The sequence below is a fragment of the Grus americana genome, chromosome 6 (assembly GCF_028858705.1).
Source record: "Grus americana isolate bGruAme1 chromosome 6, bGruAme1.mat, whole genome shotgun sequence".
NCBI classification, from domain to species: Eukaryota; Metazoa; Chordata; class Aves; order Gruiformes; family Gruidae; genus Grus; species Grus americana.
The window spans coordinates 31,930,264-31,947,206 of record NC_072857.1 but is presented as its reverse complement, the minus strand read 5'-3'; the positions used below and the strand labels follow the sequence as shown (position 1 = coordinate 31,947,206).

Sequence of the window (16,943 nt, the reverse complement as noted above, 5' to 3'; positions counted from 1 at the left end):
TTCCCCAGTGAAGATGCTTTTATGGAAGTGTCTGCTCGTGCAAGTCATGCAAGCATCTCGTGTTAAGACACGGATAAGGTTGCAATACACATTGCTGCGGCCATACAAGCATAGGCTTGTACACAGCACAGAGGAGGCTACTCTATATATATATGCCCTTCAAATACCAAGAACATTTGCGTTTGTTTCCAAATGGGCAGCAGGCTCAGCAGAGGACCCCTCCATCCCCACAGGCAGAGTCATGAGAGATCAGCTCTAGGAGAAGGCTCTAAACAAGGAAAGGCCAAACTCGCTGCCACAAGCAACAAAGGAGCAGTGATATTTTAAGTGTCCTAAATATACATGCTTGCAGGTGGGAGCTAAAAAGGCATTAACATCCCACCTGAAATTCTGACCCAGGGCTGCCCTGGCATAATTACAGGTCACAGTTTCCAAGCTGTTGTGACCCTGACGTAGGCCTGCGGCAGTATTTCTCCTGCGATGGCAGTGACTGACAGCGCTGGTAAATGTGGTGTGAAAGCAGCATGTGCTGTGCAGGGTACCTTTTCAATAATTAAGTGCTTTGACTCTTCAACAAAGAAAGAAAGAACCAAACAACATAAAACACTAAACAGCACACAGTGTTCTTACTAAAGCATGGATATCTGTACAATTTTCTAATTAGAGATATTTTTTAAAGCCATTATAGTCTGTTTATATGTGACACAATAATTTTGCATTGCCCTGTATATCAAGCAATTCAGTTAACACCCATCTTCATGACACTTATTTTTACAAGTCACAAACTTCTATAAAATTATACTATACTTCTCCCAAATACAATTTTTGGCTAAAAATTTTTGGCTTCTTATGAGATACAATTTCTAATCATTCAGGTCCAGGATATTAAAAACCAACAACAGCCCACCCCCCCACCCCCCCCAGATATACTATATACAAGGTTAATCTGCTGCTATTGTTTCATCAGAGGCAAACAAACACTGCAGGTATGCTGCTGACAAAAACTATTTACTCTCTCCGTTTGCAAGTCAGACAATGTGCCAGCTGCAGAAGGCACACACATCGCCATACACTGGGAACTGTCCCTTATTACTGGCACATATGCATACACCGGGAATAATTTGATCACAGTTAAAAATAATTTGAGCACACATAAACTTGACTCAAAGACAACATTTAAGCACTAGCTTGTTGAAGAAGGATGGGATTATCAAGATTAACATGTTTTTAAGATACATCTGGTTGCATGTATTTGAGTTTACTGCACCATATCGCAGGTTTTCACAGATTTGTGAATATCCAAAGAACTCAAATAGTGACTGTCAGGGGAGTTCATAATACTAGCATATACATATATGTATATATATATATCAGCAGTTAAGAGACCTCCGAAGCGTCTGAGCACTCACCAGTTCCAAACACTGCCGGTGCCCATATGCAGCAGCGTAATGCACAGTGTTGTACCCCTCTTTGTCTTGGATGGATGGATTGGCATCGTTCTGTAGAAGGAACTCTAGACACCTGTGGACAATTCACTAGTGTAAATGTGAGCTCACAATATCTGACGGACTCACACCTCACTGCCACTAGGACTGGCGCTGAAAACTAGCCATTTATTCTGTACTTCTAGCAGCACCTCAAATCACTTTTCACCCATAGCTCCCCACATTCACCATTTTTTTAAACAGAAAATCCCCACTCATCTTTGAAGATCATCTTCAAAAAAAAATTTTTCAACCTAACTTTTGCAGCTACTCTAGATTACAAAATGATTTTCTATTACAAACCCTGAAAGAAAACAACACAACTCCGTACCATGATGTAAACAGCCTAGAACTGCTACTACTCAGGTAAAACTCATATATCAAACCATTGGCCTCCAAACATGCACTATGGCAAGCTGAAAAATAAATACTTAACTGAGTTAATTTCCTGGCATGTATGTACATACATATATTTTCTTCTTTGTTGGCTTTTTTCTTTTTAAATCATGTGTTTTTCAAAGGATCCCTTACGCTTTTTATAGCTCCCTGCCACTTTTTCTTATACCATCAAGAAATCGTCATTTTCTTATTAGTACTTTCTTCCATAGCTTGTAATTTGTAGTGAATGTAAGGCTGTCATATGAAACAGGGGATTTTTAAAATGAAAAAGTCATTAAGCAGCTAGATGAAAATGTTAATCCGAATAACTGCATTGAGGAAGCCATTGGCTACTTCTTTTTGCAACATACATACTCAGTGCAAAGCATTAAAATAAGACAGTGCATAACACTAAAGAATTATTAAATTACTGAAGCAGTACATTTTCAAATAAGAAACAGCAACAAGCATAGAAACAGAAATATTAGGGAAAATGTGCACAGAGAAAAGTGTAGAGGTTTTTTCTTTAGGTTAGCCAAGCATTGTTTTTAGCAGAGCAATGAATGAGCAAAAGCAGAGTGTAAAACTGCAGCCCAAAGCAGTGGCATTCTCCAGAAATGAGGTCTAACTGCTTTATTGACACCAAACTTACAATGCAGCTTCTTTTTCCTTTATCTCACTGGCTCTTTCAAGTTCTTCAGCATTTTCATGGGAGTTGCCTAAAATATTCTTTCTTCTTAGCATAGAGGACAGAAAAATGCAACTTATTTTCAAAATTTTGACACAGTCTGCCACCCATCCCCAATCTCCTCGTCAAGGAGTTGACCTCCTCCAGCCAACAGCAAGAATTATACAAGTTAAATGAGTGTACTACATGGGTCTGCAGCTAATAAGTTCTGCAAGCAAGGGAGACAACTACATGGCAGTTTATTGTCCTGCAAGTCAACGCCAGGGAAAACCAACCTGGAAAATTGTGGTTTCTGTCAGAAACAGTTTGACCATCACTTTCTAGAATCCTTCCCTTTCTCTGACAGCAACATTGTGCATTTTGTTTCCTTTGCAGAGAGGAACTCAAGATTACCACAGCTTGCTTCTTCCTACAGTAATCTGCCAGTTCTTCTCTAGCGTTTAAGATTCAGAGCATTGGGAAACTTTAGTCACCGATACTAAATCACTCTATCTTGAATCTGCACTAGCTGTGTTGCTGACTCTTCTCACTTTCTGTGAAATATCTTGGCAACACTGCATGGATCTCCTGGTCAGATTCTTCAAAGAGCTCAGCACGCCTTCATATTCCTGTACACCTGAATCATTTTTGACATCTCTGCTTCCCAGCTGGATGGATGGCAGACAGAAGATTATGATTTGTGATCTTACAATCATGACCTTGTGACTACGATCTTTCTTGACCACCAAGGCTAATACAGAATACATTTCCAAACTGCTGTGAACCATCACAGATTAGTAGCTTGAAAGGTCTGTAGAAGGACTGTTTGCTAATTTCAATCCCAACATAACAGGCAAATTCCAGACTGGATTCTGCACAATGCGGAACAGTACATTCTTTCTTTAATATGCAATTTCCCATTAATAATATCAAGATTTGACTTTCTTCAATGTGGGTGCTAGCAATAATGGATTCTTCTACAAACCCAGGGTCTGTCTGATGTCCACTGACTGAGAAAAAACTCATTTATTAACAAATAACTCCCCTGAATATTAACATTGTAAGCTCATGAATAGTACTCGTGCTATGCTGAATCGAGACAGCTGTTCAAAGCTCAAAAAAGAGGCAGGAGACACTTGTGTACAGATCAGGAATTCAAACCTCTCGCATAACAGGTGGAAGTCCTACCTGTGTCTGCTTTCAGTTAACTACAAATCAGTGAGATCCAAAAATAAGACTAAGTGATGATCTGGAGAAACATTACATGCTAAGAAACTGCAATCATCTGTTTAATGAAAATGCCGTTGTGATTTCCATTGCAGGGAAGGGTACTTTCTGAAGACCATAAGCAACAACAGTTATCAAAATAGCTGAAACAGTAGGGCAACCTCACTGCACCAAGACTTCTCCCTGCTCATTAACTGCCCGCATCCGAAGTTAAATAGTTATGAATACTTTTTGGACTGAGATTGCCTGACCTCGGGAGTTTTTTGCCATTCAGCAGGAAAAAAAAATATGCTGACCTATAAAATCACGGACTGCAAAATAGCATTTCATCTATGTAACAAGGCTTCTTCCAGAACATCTCAAACTGGAAAATGTAATGAGAAGACAACATCACCACATCAGAACCAATTTAGGTTTGGAATATGAGGGCAAATAAAGGCCACATATTCCTGCCAATGTTCAGGATGTGACTAAAGTGAGCTCTTTTGTTTGTTTGTTTGCTTGTTTTTAAATTAGTGATGAAGGTAGCTACATCCCTATGTTTACCAAGACCTTGTTTACATGCAGGAGCCTCACTTATGATGAGCCAAAAGCTGGAAAACACACACTGAATTGCAATTCTCAACACCCTGAACAACAGCTCTCCCAGGCAAGACAGAATTAGAAACAGCCAGTGGTGAAAGCCTTCCTGCAAGCCTACTCTGCTTGTAACACTGAGCACAGACCTTTGAAGATTCTGCTGCCTTCTTCCCAGCACTGTTCAAGTTTGAGAGTGACAGGAAAGACATTTTTTATATCAGTATTATAACAGTAAATGATGAAGAAGCTATCAGGGCTCTGCTATGGCATCCAAACCTCTACCATAAACTAAGCCAAAGTTTTCCTGCAGTGGCTTTGAGGTGATATTCTGCTGGGAATGAGCCAGATGTGTTTTTACCAGATTTCACTATACAAGAAACCAAAAAAATAGTTCCTTAGTGTCTAAAGGAATGAGACAGAGAAACATGGGATGACCTAAAATAAATAAAGGTTGCTAACAGTTTTAAGAGAGAACTAACAGGATAATTGAGCCTGTTTTATACAATATGTTATAAGGAAGAGATTGCCAAAATATGCAACTATCTGGGAATTAGAAATTGCAGTCACTAACCACAGGATTTCTAAGTTTTGCAGCTGTTTTCCCCCTTTCTCAGAAGAACAGCACTGCATTCTGCTAAAGGATATTCCCCAGGCCTCTCTCTTTTTAAAGTCTCTAAAAAGCAACCTGTTTGGACAGGGTGAGCATTTTTATCAGTTCTGACAGTGGAGAGAGACTGATGGGTAGATCTATCCCATCTTTTCCAGAAAGTCTGTCACAATGGCCAGATGTTTGTCTGTCACAGCAGCCCATCTGGGAAAACCTCTCCTTCTGCTGTCTCTCACTCCATCGCTTCTGATGGACTTGCAAAGCAGATGTAGAAAATTCGCTGAGCTTACTTTTGTGAGGAAACTACATAGGGGAAAACAGAAGACAAAATGTTGTGAAAATAGTTCAGTAGGACAGGGTGGCTGCACAACTGTGCATAACATCAAAGGTAAACTGTAGAGCTGAAACGCCACATCATCTGGGGATTTGGCTTAGAGTCAGAGGAACTCAGTGAGGAGTTATGCATACATCTGAGAGGAATTCCTTTGCTAGCAGGATCAGTTTTTTGGCTCAAATGACATAGCATCATGAAGAGAACAGAAGAATACTGATTTAGCAAAACATTCTAAACAAGGAATACAAAGAGGTTTGCTTACTTTCGGTCCATGTCAGAAGCAGCAGCATAGTGCAAAGGGGTGCGTCCCCAGTCATCTGTTTCATTAATATTGGCTCCTGTTGTCACCAGTGTCTCAATACAGTGGAAATGACAATTTGCAGCTGCGTAATGCAAAGGCGTCCTGGAACATAAGTGACAATTTGTTACCTCGTATTCTAATATGCACCACTGAGGATAATGATAAATCTTAATTGCTGCATTCCTACAGATTTCCAGCAGTCAGTATCAGCACCTTATATTCCTGTGATGAGATGCAAAGTTATGGAAATTTAACAAAATATTGTATTAATAGGAAGTTTTGGTGCTCCTACAAAGCTTAACAGGATACAGATCCTCAGTCTGCGTCTTGCAAACAACCTATTCCCAGTGAGAGCCCCTGCTGTTGCTCTGCATACACACTACTTTCTTCCACTTGGGAGGCAGAGCAAAGCACAGAGTGCCTCACAGCATCTGATTTAGCTGGCATAGCAACACTCATAGCAACACATCATATGGGGAAAAAAAGCCCTCTAGGAAGCACATCAAATAGCAGCAATCCTCCTGTCATAAACCAGGTGTTGTCATGGGCACACAAGCACAAGAATTTAGGCAATAAGAGAAGCAATAAGGAAAAAACCCCAAACCTGTGATATTTTTAAAACAGAAAACTCAAGAGGGTGGGATGGCTTTTATGTATTTAATGAAGTCTGCACCTGTCTGTCTGGCACATAATTGCAGCAGCAAGAGTTCTGCAGGGAAGGCCAAACTCCTACTGTATTTTATGGTCATTTTTCATGGAACATATGATTTCCAGACTGAGGTGGTCTTTCTTCCTTGCCTGCTAGATTTTTTTTTTCGTTATTAAATGAGCTTCATAATTTACCTACCTCCCACATTTGTCCTTTTTATTAAAATCTGCTCCACTGCTTTGCAAGAGTTTTATACATTCAACATTACTGGAAAGAGAAGTAAAGAAAACACAACATGAACAAAACAAAAGTTTACATCTGTGTTGCCCCCGGCCCCCAAAAAGGAAAGTTACTTTAACTATTTCTGTATTATTTGCCATGCAAAAAAACAGGGTACAGCCAACTACAACATGAAATTCAAACAGAAAATGAAGGTTTAAAAAACTATTTCCTTTTTTTCCTAGAAAACCTCAAACTTCTGTTCTGCAGAAGAAAAAAATTTCCAAGAGAGCACATTAAATGTGATCTGAATTCAATGTGTTTGAAGATTTTCAATGGGAGCTGTACTCTAATGCTTCCCACACTGAACTGGTATTTTATAAGAGAACTTTAAAAGAAAGTTGTTGCTAGTTTATAAAATGCCAGTCTAATAATGAAGAGAGTGATATTTAACGAAATCCACCTCCATTCAGCAAAGCATTCAACAGTAAGCACTTTGCTCAAATCTTGTTTACTTGATGAGATTTAATCACAGGAGTTACTTTTAGGTTTATTCTCATATGACTTGTTGAATATTGATAGAATAAAGTACATCTCTAAGTGCTTTGTTGAATAAGTGGCATAGCTATTTAAAGTGATTGTCATATCAATATTGCATTTATATAAGTGGATGAATTGGGCTCCATTGCTTTGTATCTGTTGAAAGAATTCACCACATCATAGCTGCTTCTTCCTCTTGTTTAAAGCCAGGTGATTTTTAATAGAAAATAAAACAGATGAATTCTCACATCTTTTGTAATTCAAGCGAATAAAGGTATGACTCCAAGCCAGAAAATGACATAAAGAAGCACAGCACTTTCCAAGACTCCTTGTCATTCACAGGGGCAATAAATCATTTGTGTTCACAATCAGATGAGCAGACCTTTGAAGTATGTGCTTTTCCTAGTACCCATGAAACTCCCATTAATGTAATGGGAACAACAGGCATGTGTCAGAAAAAAAATGAATGCCTTTTGTATAGCTCCAGCCCCAGGGAAAAAAAAAAGACTGGATGCAATATGTTGGCATATGTTCATCCCTACTCTAAATTGCTATTGCATAAAATAGCTACAGAACACTCACCACAAGGTACTAAAAATAAAAACACTTGTTAGTAATGACAATTGTAGTAAACCACTGGAAAAGTATGGTTTATTTTTATGAGCCACTTTTGCTTCTTATGAAGCCTCTCCTTCTCTTTAGGGCTTCCAGGTTGTTTCTACTATTCTTTTGGGCCTTATCAAAGAGGGAGCATCTCCATCCCAGCAGCAATCACGCCTCCTCTATTAATATGAGACAAGTATCAAGAAGAATAATTTCATAAGAATAACAAAAACACTACTTGGATCAATTTTATTAGTTGTAATAATGAAAACTTTGTGATACACATTTTGGTCCACCAAGAAGGAAAAACAACTTCCAGAAAGACTGCCAAGCATTTGCTGTGGATGACCATTTCTGCTTGCTATAATCACAGAGAATCCAAGCTGGGTTCTAGCCAAGGCTCCATTTCAGCTGTTTTCTGAGCCATAAAGTCCTCAACAGAAGAGTCAAAATTCAGTGCTTGCCAAATGTTTGTCCTTTTGCTAGGTTAACTTCACAGCACTCCACTGACAATTATTTGGAAATATTTAAACTAACTGGATGCTACATTTACAACTGAAACATTGACATATTTCAGTTTTCATTTGTTTCCTTTTCTGGCCTCCCAGCACTTATCAGGAATGCATCATCCCGAAAGAACAACAGTCTTTTCACTTTCTAATTTGGAGGCTGAGGGGTTGTTTGTTTTGGGTTTTTGTTGTTGTTGTTTTGGTTTATTTTTTCTTTTAGAAACTTTTAAACTTGCACCTGAAAAATGGGAAAGAGGGAGATGAGCTGCATTTGGACTCCAGGGTTGCAATGTGATGGGCACTGTTGCATAGTTGCATTTTTGGACAAGGACACAGTCCAAAGGTGGAGGCCAGGATTAACTGCCCTGCCAGCAGCATCCCAGAAGCCACAGCTCCTTCTCCTCACTCACTTTGCCCCAGGAACCGACAATTTCCTGCTGACTGCTGGCCCTCAGCGACCGTTGTGGCCAAAGGGCAGAGCTGGGTGAGTATGCAACACCTCCACCCAAAGCTGAAACAGTCTTCACAGGGGCATGGGAAGGAAGGGGGTTACGCTGTGTCTGAAATCCATGCTTCCAATCACAACCCAGCTGTCTGTGGTAGAGGGAATCAGACCACCTTCATTACTTTGCAAGCAACCCCTACACGAGGGCAGTGACAAAAAGCAGCCTCAAGTGACCAAAATTTGACATCAGACCGCTTTGCTTCCCTTGCACCGCAATAAATTCCTCTGTGGATGACACAGTCAAATTGGCTGGCACCAAATCTGCAACAAAGCCACAAAATAACTTACAACAGCTACAGTCAGAGCTACTCACCCTCCTGCAGCAGCAGCGTGGAGGCACGTTCTTCCAAAACTATCGGGGGTGTCTATTTCAAAGCCTGCAGACAGCACGTGCTCATTACTAAACAAGGACACTATGCTATACTTTTGTCCTAGTTAAACCACAAGAAACATTGCAGAGACAGAAAAATCAGTTAGTTGGAAAAAAACAGAACGCAAGCAACTACAGTCAGAAAGAGGTTGTCACGGGAATGGCGAGCGGCTGCTCCAGTTTGGCAGCTCTGTAAAAAAGAGCTGCAAAGTTGACGAGCATCTATTTCCGCATCCAGCTCCGTGCCACATCTCTATTTAGAACCATGTGACAGGCATTTACGAGGCAGATGCTTATCAAGAGGACTGCAACAGCAGGACATGAAGACAGAAAACATGAAGAAAGGAGGAAAAACCACAGAGTCAGCCTGAACATGAAATGGGGTTGTTTTTATTGCGTGTGGTTTTCAGGTTGTAAAGAGGCTTCCAGGAATACACAGGGGTATTCATTGAGATGCACAAGGCCAAAGATATAAGCCTGGCCGTATTAACTCTGGTCACCCAAAGCTTTTCCTCTTCCTTCCTGATCTAGTGGTCAAGGCCAGAGCGCACCAAGGTTTAATGTAATGGAGTATGTAATTGCCATTTTTCACACTTTTTTTTATATCCTACAGGATTCAAGTTTAGGGAAAAGAAGTAGGAGATTGTATGTGATAAGTAATGAAGCAATTTTCTAGAAAAAGCATATGATTTGCCTTGTGTTTTTTTAACTCATGGCAACTCTTGCCTGGACAAAAAGAATTTGGGATTTGGCACCTGATTACTGCCTCTTTTGAAATGGTCGCATCGGCAAACTCCTGCTTCTTCTGCTGAAACTCTCCTGAGACTGATGTCTCCACACTAAACTGTCACTTGCTTCTCCTCTCGTGCCCACCAAGCTTTGGCCAGCCTAACTCCTCTACTCTGGCCGGATTCAGAAACACACTTTAGCTGTCTCTAAAATACATCATTGTCAGTGAGATGTAAATACCTGCGCCAGTGCAGGCCCTAAGGAGATAATTTCCTGAATTATTCCTTTGGGTGAGGGAAAACCCAAACCAAAACGGCGCCTCACATTCCTACAGTTTGGAAAAGGGTCCTGAATTTCCTCCCTCTCCCCAGTGAATTAATATAAACACTCTGAACCTGCCAGGAGAACAGGGCTCAGACCCAAACAATACAGGATGCGATGAAGTACCAGGATGCTGTTAGGAAAGCCTCACACGCTTCCATGCACCGCACCACACCACACCACAGCGCTGAACACAGCAGCACAGGAAGTCTTTCATTTGAACAATTCACAACAATGAGCAGAAAGGGGCCATAAGCAGCAGAGACACACGCTACTCGAGCTCCACAGACACTGTGGGATTTACTTACCCGATGACAACAATTTCCTGCAGCAGTCTGAGTGAGCATTCAGCGCTGCTAAGTGTAAAGGGAACATGTTGTGGATCCCACACCTGAAAGGCACAACAGTCTCATTACACAGAGTGATGTGAAAATGCAGGTTGCATACAGACACAACACATCAAAAGCTCCTTCCACAAAGGCAGCATTTTTGATTCTTTTCGAGGAAGATTCTTCCTGCCGTGTTAATTTTATCTGTACGTCCTTACCAGCCTTCTCGGGAGTTAAAAATATTCTGATTCAGCAAAATCTTGGCATTATGCCTTGAACAGAATGTGGCAGGAAGGTTTCTAAAAATTCAAGATGAAAGCCAAGGTAAGGGAGGAAGCAAGAGCGCAGATACTGCTTGGAGTCAATTTCCCACTGTGGGATGCGCAGATTTCTGCATCAGCTACACATATTGCAACTGCCATTCTGAAGTGAAAGTAAAAAAATGACCAACTCTTGAAAAACACCAGATGGATTCATGTCTGCCTTTCATTTCTACAAGACAATTGGTTGATGGGAGAGTACCATCACCTCGTGGAAGAGGATTTCAGATATGGACCCAAAGATGAAGGAACTTGTCTTTCTCCAAGATTCACCAGAAATCACAATTACTTACGATGCTTTAGACAAAAATGAATGTGGATGTTTATAAAGGTATCTTGCTCTCTCCAAAATTTTATACATAAATGTATTTAACTAATTTTGCTTTGTTTTTAAAAAACTCATTCTTTCCAGAATCCACAGGTCCATCCTTCCTCTGTCTTCACATTAAACTTGTCCTTGCTACTTCACTACACTAAGGAGTGACTTGTGGTGCTATACAAATTTTAATTTTGCTAGTGTCAGCATCTACATCTTAGAGTAAATGTATTAAAAGATGATCTGACAGCCTATTCTTTGATGGAAACAGCACAAGCTCCATCTGTATAAAGAGGTTGCATTTTTTAGCTGTGGATTCATTTAAGCTAACATTGGACATTCTGTATTGCTGTGCTTCTTCCTACACCCATTTCCCTCTATCTCCTTCTCCACCTAGTTATCTAAAGCAATTATTTTTCTTCTTTTAGGTCAAGATTTCCACCCAAGACATGTTTTGGCCGGTTTCCATCAAAATACACTACCTAAGCATCTGCTAAGCAGTGTCACACTTCTATAGCACTGTTCACACTGGTTCCTCCCATCCGTTACACACTTTCCCCTTTAAATGCAGTTCCCTCAAAGACTGACCAAGCTGTCTGCAGTTGTTGCTAACAACGCTGCAAAATTTTCTTTTCAAAGTCAGTTTGGGGAGCTCAGCCAGAGTTATTTACATGCAGCACATATGAAAGCCCATCCCCAGCGTTTCAATGCTCCTTGTTTAGCACAGTAGCATCGTTTGCATCTGCCTGGTATCTCTGAGCCAACTTCTCATTTCACTTATTTCTGCTGCTGGAAAAAGTATTTTATTTGATCAACGTTGCAGTCACCCAAGTGTGAAATAGAAATTTCTAACTGGATAACCCTGATTCCAGGAATGGGCCATCCCACCGCTTCTCATCTTCCTTTAAACCTCAAGATAAGAGACAGACTGAGACTTACTGTACTGGAGAAAGAGCTAGGAAAAATGTACGTCTATTTAGACACCAAGATCTTCATGCTGTCTATGTTAATAAAATCCAGAGACCTTAGCTGAAGCCTGTGGAATTTCATTATCAATGCCAATTGAAGATCTGTTCCACCTTCCAAGTTTGTGTGGTGACAGTCATACTTGATAAAGGAATATGGGCAAATGTGCCACTTGCTTAAACATCCTCAAGCAAACAAACAAAATACTGAGAGCTGCAAGTATCTTCAAAATTAAAACCAGCTCATTTGCATCTGAAAGCAGGTTTTCCTAACTAGGTAAATCAAGAGAAGTCACTGCTTTCTATGGTAGGTTCTAGGTAGAAGACTCTTAAATTATTATTTTGGAGACATGTAGAGCTAATTGCCAAAAAGTTGAATTCATGAATTCAAATTCATTAAATCAGATCCTGCTATTAAACATCTGGTACAGATATCCCTCATGGCATTGCAGTACTCTGCTCTTATACCCCTTTGTTTACCTTCAGGTTTGCTATTTTCTTTTGACAGACCATAAGAACCTAAACAAAACTAACCAATATTCAAGTACTCTTAAAAATCAAACACCTGCCAGTGTTTGAGTCAACAATACTTATCATATTGTGGGTGCAGTCTTGACACATGTGCAAAAGGAAAAAAACCCCAACAAAACACAAAAACTTCCTTGTACTTCTATTCAAAAAAGACTCCCAAACCCACAAATCAGATAAAAGCAGTCCTATTATTTCAGCCACCTGAATATCAGAAACCATGCAACATCAAGATAGGCTCTACTTATATTGATATCAGAAATACTTAGTAACATCTGTTTTGCAATACTGCATTTCTATTGATTATCCTACGTCATACCAAAAGATACAAGACAAAAGAATAATCACCCTGTATATGACAGGCCACTAAACATTAGGCTACTTTAGATACTAAGGAATATACTCACAATTCATTTGGAAGGCATCTGAATTTTTTTCAATTACATTTCCTATACAAACTCATTGCTACAGACTTTCTGGAATAACCACTATCAAGATGCACTTCATAAACATACGTACTTCATGTACGTTATATACCACTGTGCCAGATCAACGCTTTAGGAAAAAGAAGCAGTACTTATACTACTTGTAAGCGTGTAACTGGGCACAATAGCAATTTAGCAGGGCTTCCTTCCCCTCCACACTTCCCAAATCCCATGTCACCCACTGAAGTACAGTCCAATTATGCTAATCCATGTTAACCTTCACACTTTAGAAGGCGAGGAGTAACTGTGTGTCCAGGCATCGGACATAACACTTGATCATTAGAAATAGCTCCATTTCAGCCACCTACTTGGCAGTATCAGCTCCACTGGTTATGAGGGTGTTAATCAAAAGCTCATGTCCGTATCTTGCAGCCACGTGCAGAGGGGTGTTACCATCCTTGTCAACACAGTCAATTTCCCCTCCTGCAAAAGACATTTTCCTACAGTTTAACACTGGAATATTGTGTGAACCAGTGACCATAAACATTATTTCTCTCCAGTGAATGCAGCATAACCAGTCCAGCCATAGAGACACCAAGTTTCAGAGACGAGAACCAGCACACAGCAAGCTGTCAGCTGTCAGCCCCTGGTACTGAAGACAGTCTGAGAGCAGCATTTTCACCTCCCTCTCCAACTGCAGTGGTGGGGAAAAATGGCGGGAAATAGGTGAACACGACACGAACATGCATGACATACAATGGCCAAGTATATGATTCAGACTTGTTCCTTATCTAAAGGTACAAATGGATGCCTTGAATTAACCTAAAAAAATAAACTGCTGAAACTATGCCCTCATTCATAAAGACAGTGCCACTCAACCTTACCTGTAAGACAACGAGGTTAAATAGAGGTCGTTCAAGAGGCTAACAGGAACACGCTGCAAACAAGTGTGTTGTGTGCTTTCTCTGTGTTTTACCAAAGAACAACCACACAGTGCTTAAGGAGAACTTTTCCTGTTGCAATTTAAGCCTGTCATCTCATGTTTTATCCTCACAAGCAGGAAAAATAGATTATTTATTTCTTCTCTGCTGCAGCTTTTGACCCATGCAAAGATTGCTATAAAGTCCTTGTGTTCTTTTTGGACCAAGGAACTGTAATTTTTTCAGTCTCTCCTTGTAAGTCAGGTTTGCTGCACTCCAACTATTCCTGTCCTTCCCCCAGTCCTCTCCAGCTGGCCCATGTCCTTCTGGAAGTAAAATGTCAAAAGCCAGAAAGAGTACTACAGCTGACATCTTCCAACACTGAGCTGAGCAAAGGATTACTTCATGCCTGCTGGCTATGCTCCTATCTATACACTCCTGTACATTATTCAGCACCATGTACATTGTTGATCTTTTATTTTTTAAGCACCGTGACACTGTTGACTTGTGGTCAACAAGCTTCCTGATCCTCTACAAGCCCCAGATCCTTTCTTGAGGAACCGCCACCAACCCGACTGTTGCCATTCTGTACTCATCCAACTGATACTCCTGCCTGTGTGGGGGATCCTTCCTTCGCTTCACTTGCATTATAACTTTTGTCTCCAGTTTTACATGATCATTTTCCATTCTGACTCCACCTTCTGCCAAACTAACAATCTCTCCCAACTGCTAAAAATGTTAAAAGCACATTTTCTATTCCACTATCCAAGTTGTTAATGAAAATACTGGATAGTACCAGACCCAGGAGGGAAACTGAAAACTCCCTCACTACACCTTCCATTTCAACAACGATCCATTTATTACTAACCTCTGAGTGTAGTTTTTCAACCCACACTGTAATATCTTCATCTAGACTGTGCTCCACTAGTTTGCTGTGAGAATATTTTATGAAAGCACGTAAAAAAGTCTTGCTGACATCAGGATATGGCAATATTTACTGCATGTCCGCTATTCACAGGAGATAACAGGCCATAACTACAACAAGAAAAGTTCCAGTAAAGCACTATACAGCATTTTCTAAAAGTAAATAAATGTCAATGGAATGCGGGAACAGGTTCCCTGGGGTAGAGCCTCCACCAGTGGAGGTCTCCACGAACATTACCTGCCCACAGAAAAGTCAGAGGACTGTGCTGTGTTCACAAAGCCTATTACCCTGCTGTAGGAGAGAATTATGATGTTTCAGCATCTTTTGAGAAATCTATGCCAGATATTGCCCACTCCTCCCTAAGTGTTGACAAATAGTTTGTTCTTTCACTCATTTCAGAATTTTTGGCTGACGTATGTAAAATTCTCCAGCATTTCTTTTTCCCCATTTTTAAAGTATCACATTTGCAATTTTCCAATTTTAAGGCAACCCATTCTTCCTCTACAAGTCACTAGAGACAGCAGCCAGAAATTGAGATGTCTTTAGCCAACTCATTAAGTACTGTAGAACGAAACTGCATTTCTTTAAATCATTGACATTTCTCTCTTTCACAATATCCCATGGCAATGAGGCATACAGCCACTTGCAATCGGATCTGTCTACAATACTAAAATTAGAGGGCCAGCAAAGAAAGAAAGAAAGAAGCGAAACCCAAGTAACATGAAGAAGAGTAGAGAGGCGTGAAGGACAGAAAAGCCAGTCCTTTCACACACAAATCCAACAGAGAGCAAACAACAGCTGTAAGTCAGAGACCATATTTGACTAAACAACTCAAAATGGCATTAGAGCACAGTTTCTTCCAGTTTGCCCAAACTCCTTTCATTATTACTATTTTATTTATTCAAGGAGAGATACGACAACAACTTGCATTACAACCTGAAAGAAGCATGATGTACTGAAGACCTCCATTTCAAAATACAATCTTAGGTAAATGTGCCATTACATTTACAGTGCAACTGTTCAGCCACCTTCAACGTCTCACACTTAAGTTCCAAGTTGGAGATTTTGGAAAACAAACAAAAAACCCAACTAACCAACCAATCAACCCCAGACCATCCTGTCTGGTACAGTGGCCAAAGCTAGGAAGCATAAGTAAACAATCAGTAATAGCAACCTCTGTCGATTGGAAACAGGGCTCTGCCAGATCTCCAACAATAATATTTGTTATACTCTGTAGTATTCTTGGAGAAAAGAGATGTCTGATAAATGACTGATAATCAGGAATCTTGGCTATGCCAGAACAAACAAGGTGGCGCTGGTCCACCCTCCTGTGTATTTATTCAACACTTAATGAAGACAGAGACAAAGTATGGAGCTAAGGGAGCTAAGTACAGCTGATGAATGGAGGATAGAGAAAATGGTCTGAGAACACAAGGGGTCCCAAGGGAGGACAACTTGAAACTTTTTCTTTTTTTAGTTTTTAAATCATTTGAGAAAGAAAGTTGTGCCTGTTTGTCAGCTGATAAAAGACCTAAATACAGCTTTGAACTCCTGTTTTCAGGTTAAGAATCACAACAGATCGGCTAGACCATGAGCAGCTGGAGGAATATGGGATTTTGTTAACAATCAAAATCTCAACTTGTGATGGCACACTGGAGTGAAAGCTGTCAGTGCAGCTCAAAGCCAGAAGTTGATGGAGAGCTAAGCAGCTCTCACAGCAGTCCTTTGGCTCTCTGGGAAAGAACAACTAAAAGTTGCAACCTTGAAAATGCCTAATCTTTTGGAGAGTTGTGGAAGAAGTACAGAAACTCACCGTTCTGAATGAGGGTCTGCGACCGCGTGAATCTCCCATGGACAGCTGTCATGTGCAGCGGGCTCTTCCCATCCTTACTCTAACAGAAACAAAATGGAAAAACAACCATTTAGCATGTGAAGCGGTGGTAACAATTTGAAGTCTCTCAGCTCAACATTCTACAGTTCTTTATTCTTCAGATAAAACCTCCAATGTCTTCAAAAGTCTGTAGGACTGAATCTATGCACGATGATAAATCCAAAAGGCATAAGCATACAAGTAAAACAGTTCCTCAGCAATGAGTAGGAAATGGGCTGGAGTGGACCCTGTCCTCAGAGGCCTGGCTGCATACAATATTTGCTAGGAACGTGCAGATATATGACATATTATTCCTGAATATT

The 16,943-nt window shown here is 40.4% G+C and overlaps 1 protein-coding gene across 10 annotated transcripts in view; it reads right to left on the bottom strand.

Annotated features, from left to right (window-relative positions):
- ANKRD44 (ankyrin repeat domain 44) overlaps positions 1–16,943 on the bottom strand; it is a 148,469-nt gene that overhangs the window by 33,174 nt on the left and 98,352 nt on the right. For 7 of the 10 annotated variants that reach the window (XR_008577570.1, XR_008577571.1, XM_054829500.1 and 4 more), the window contains exons 9-16: positions 16,564–16,642; positions 13,274–13,388; positions 10,331–10,413; positions 8,916–8,979; positions 6,425–6,493; positions 5,539–5,679; positions 2,515–2,598; positions 1,410–1,521 (exon numbers count right to left, since the gene is read on the bottom strand). Coding sequence is in view for 8 of the 10 variants with exons in the window: in XM_054829500.1 (XP_054685475.1) it covers positions 1,410–1,521; positions 2,515–2,598; positions 5,539–5,679; positions 6,425–6,493; positions 8,916–8,979; positions 10,331–10,413; positions 13,274–13,388; positions 16,564–16,642 (747 nt within the window). In the remaining 2 variants the exon portion in view is untranslated. The remainder of the gene's footprint in view (positions 1–1,409; positions 1,522–2,514; positions 2,599–5,538; positions 5,680–6,424; positions 6,494–8,915; positions 8,980–10,330; positions 10,414–13,273; positions 13,389–16,563; positions 16,643–16,943) is intronic. The other 3 variants (XM_054829497.1, XM_054829499.1, XM_054829503.1) reach the window with 1 other exon arrangement.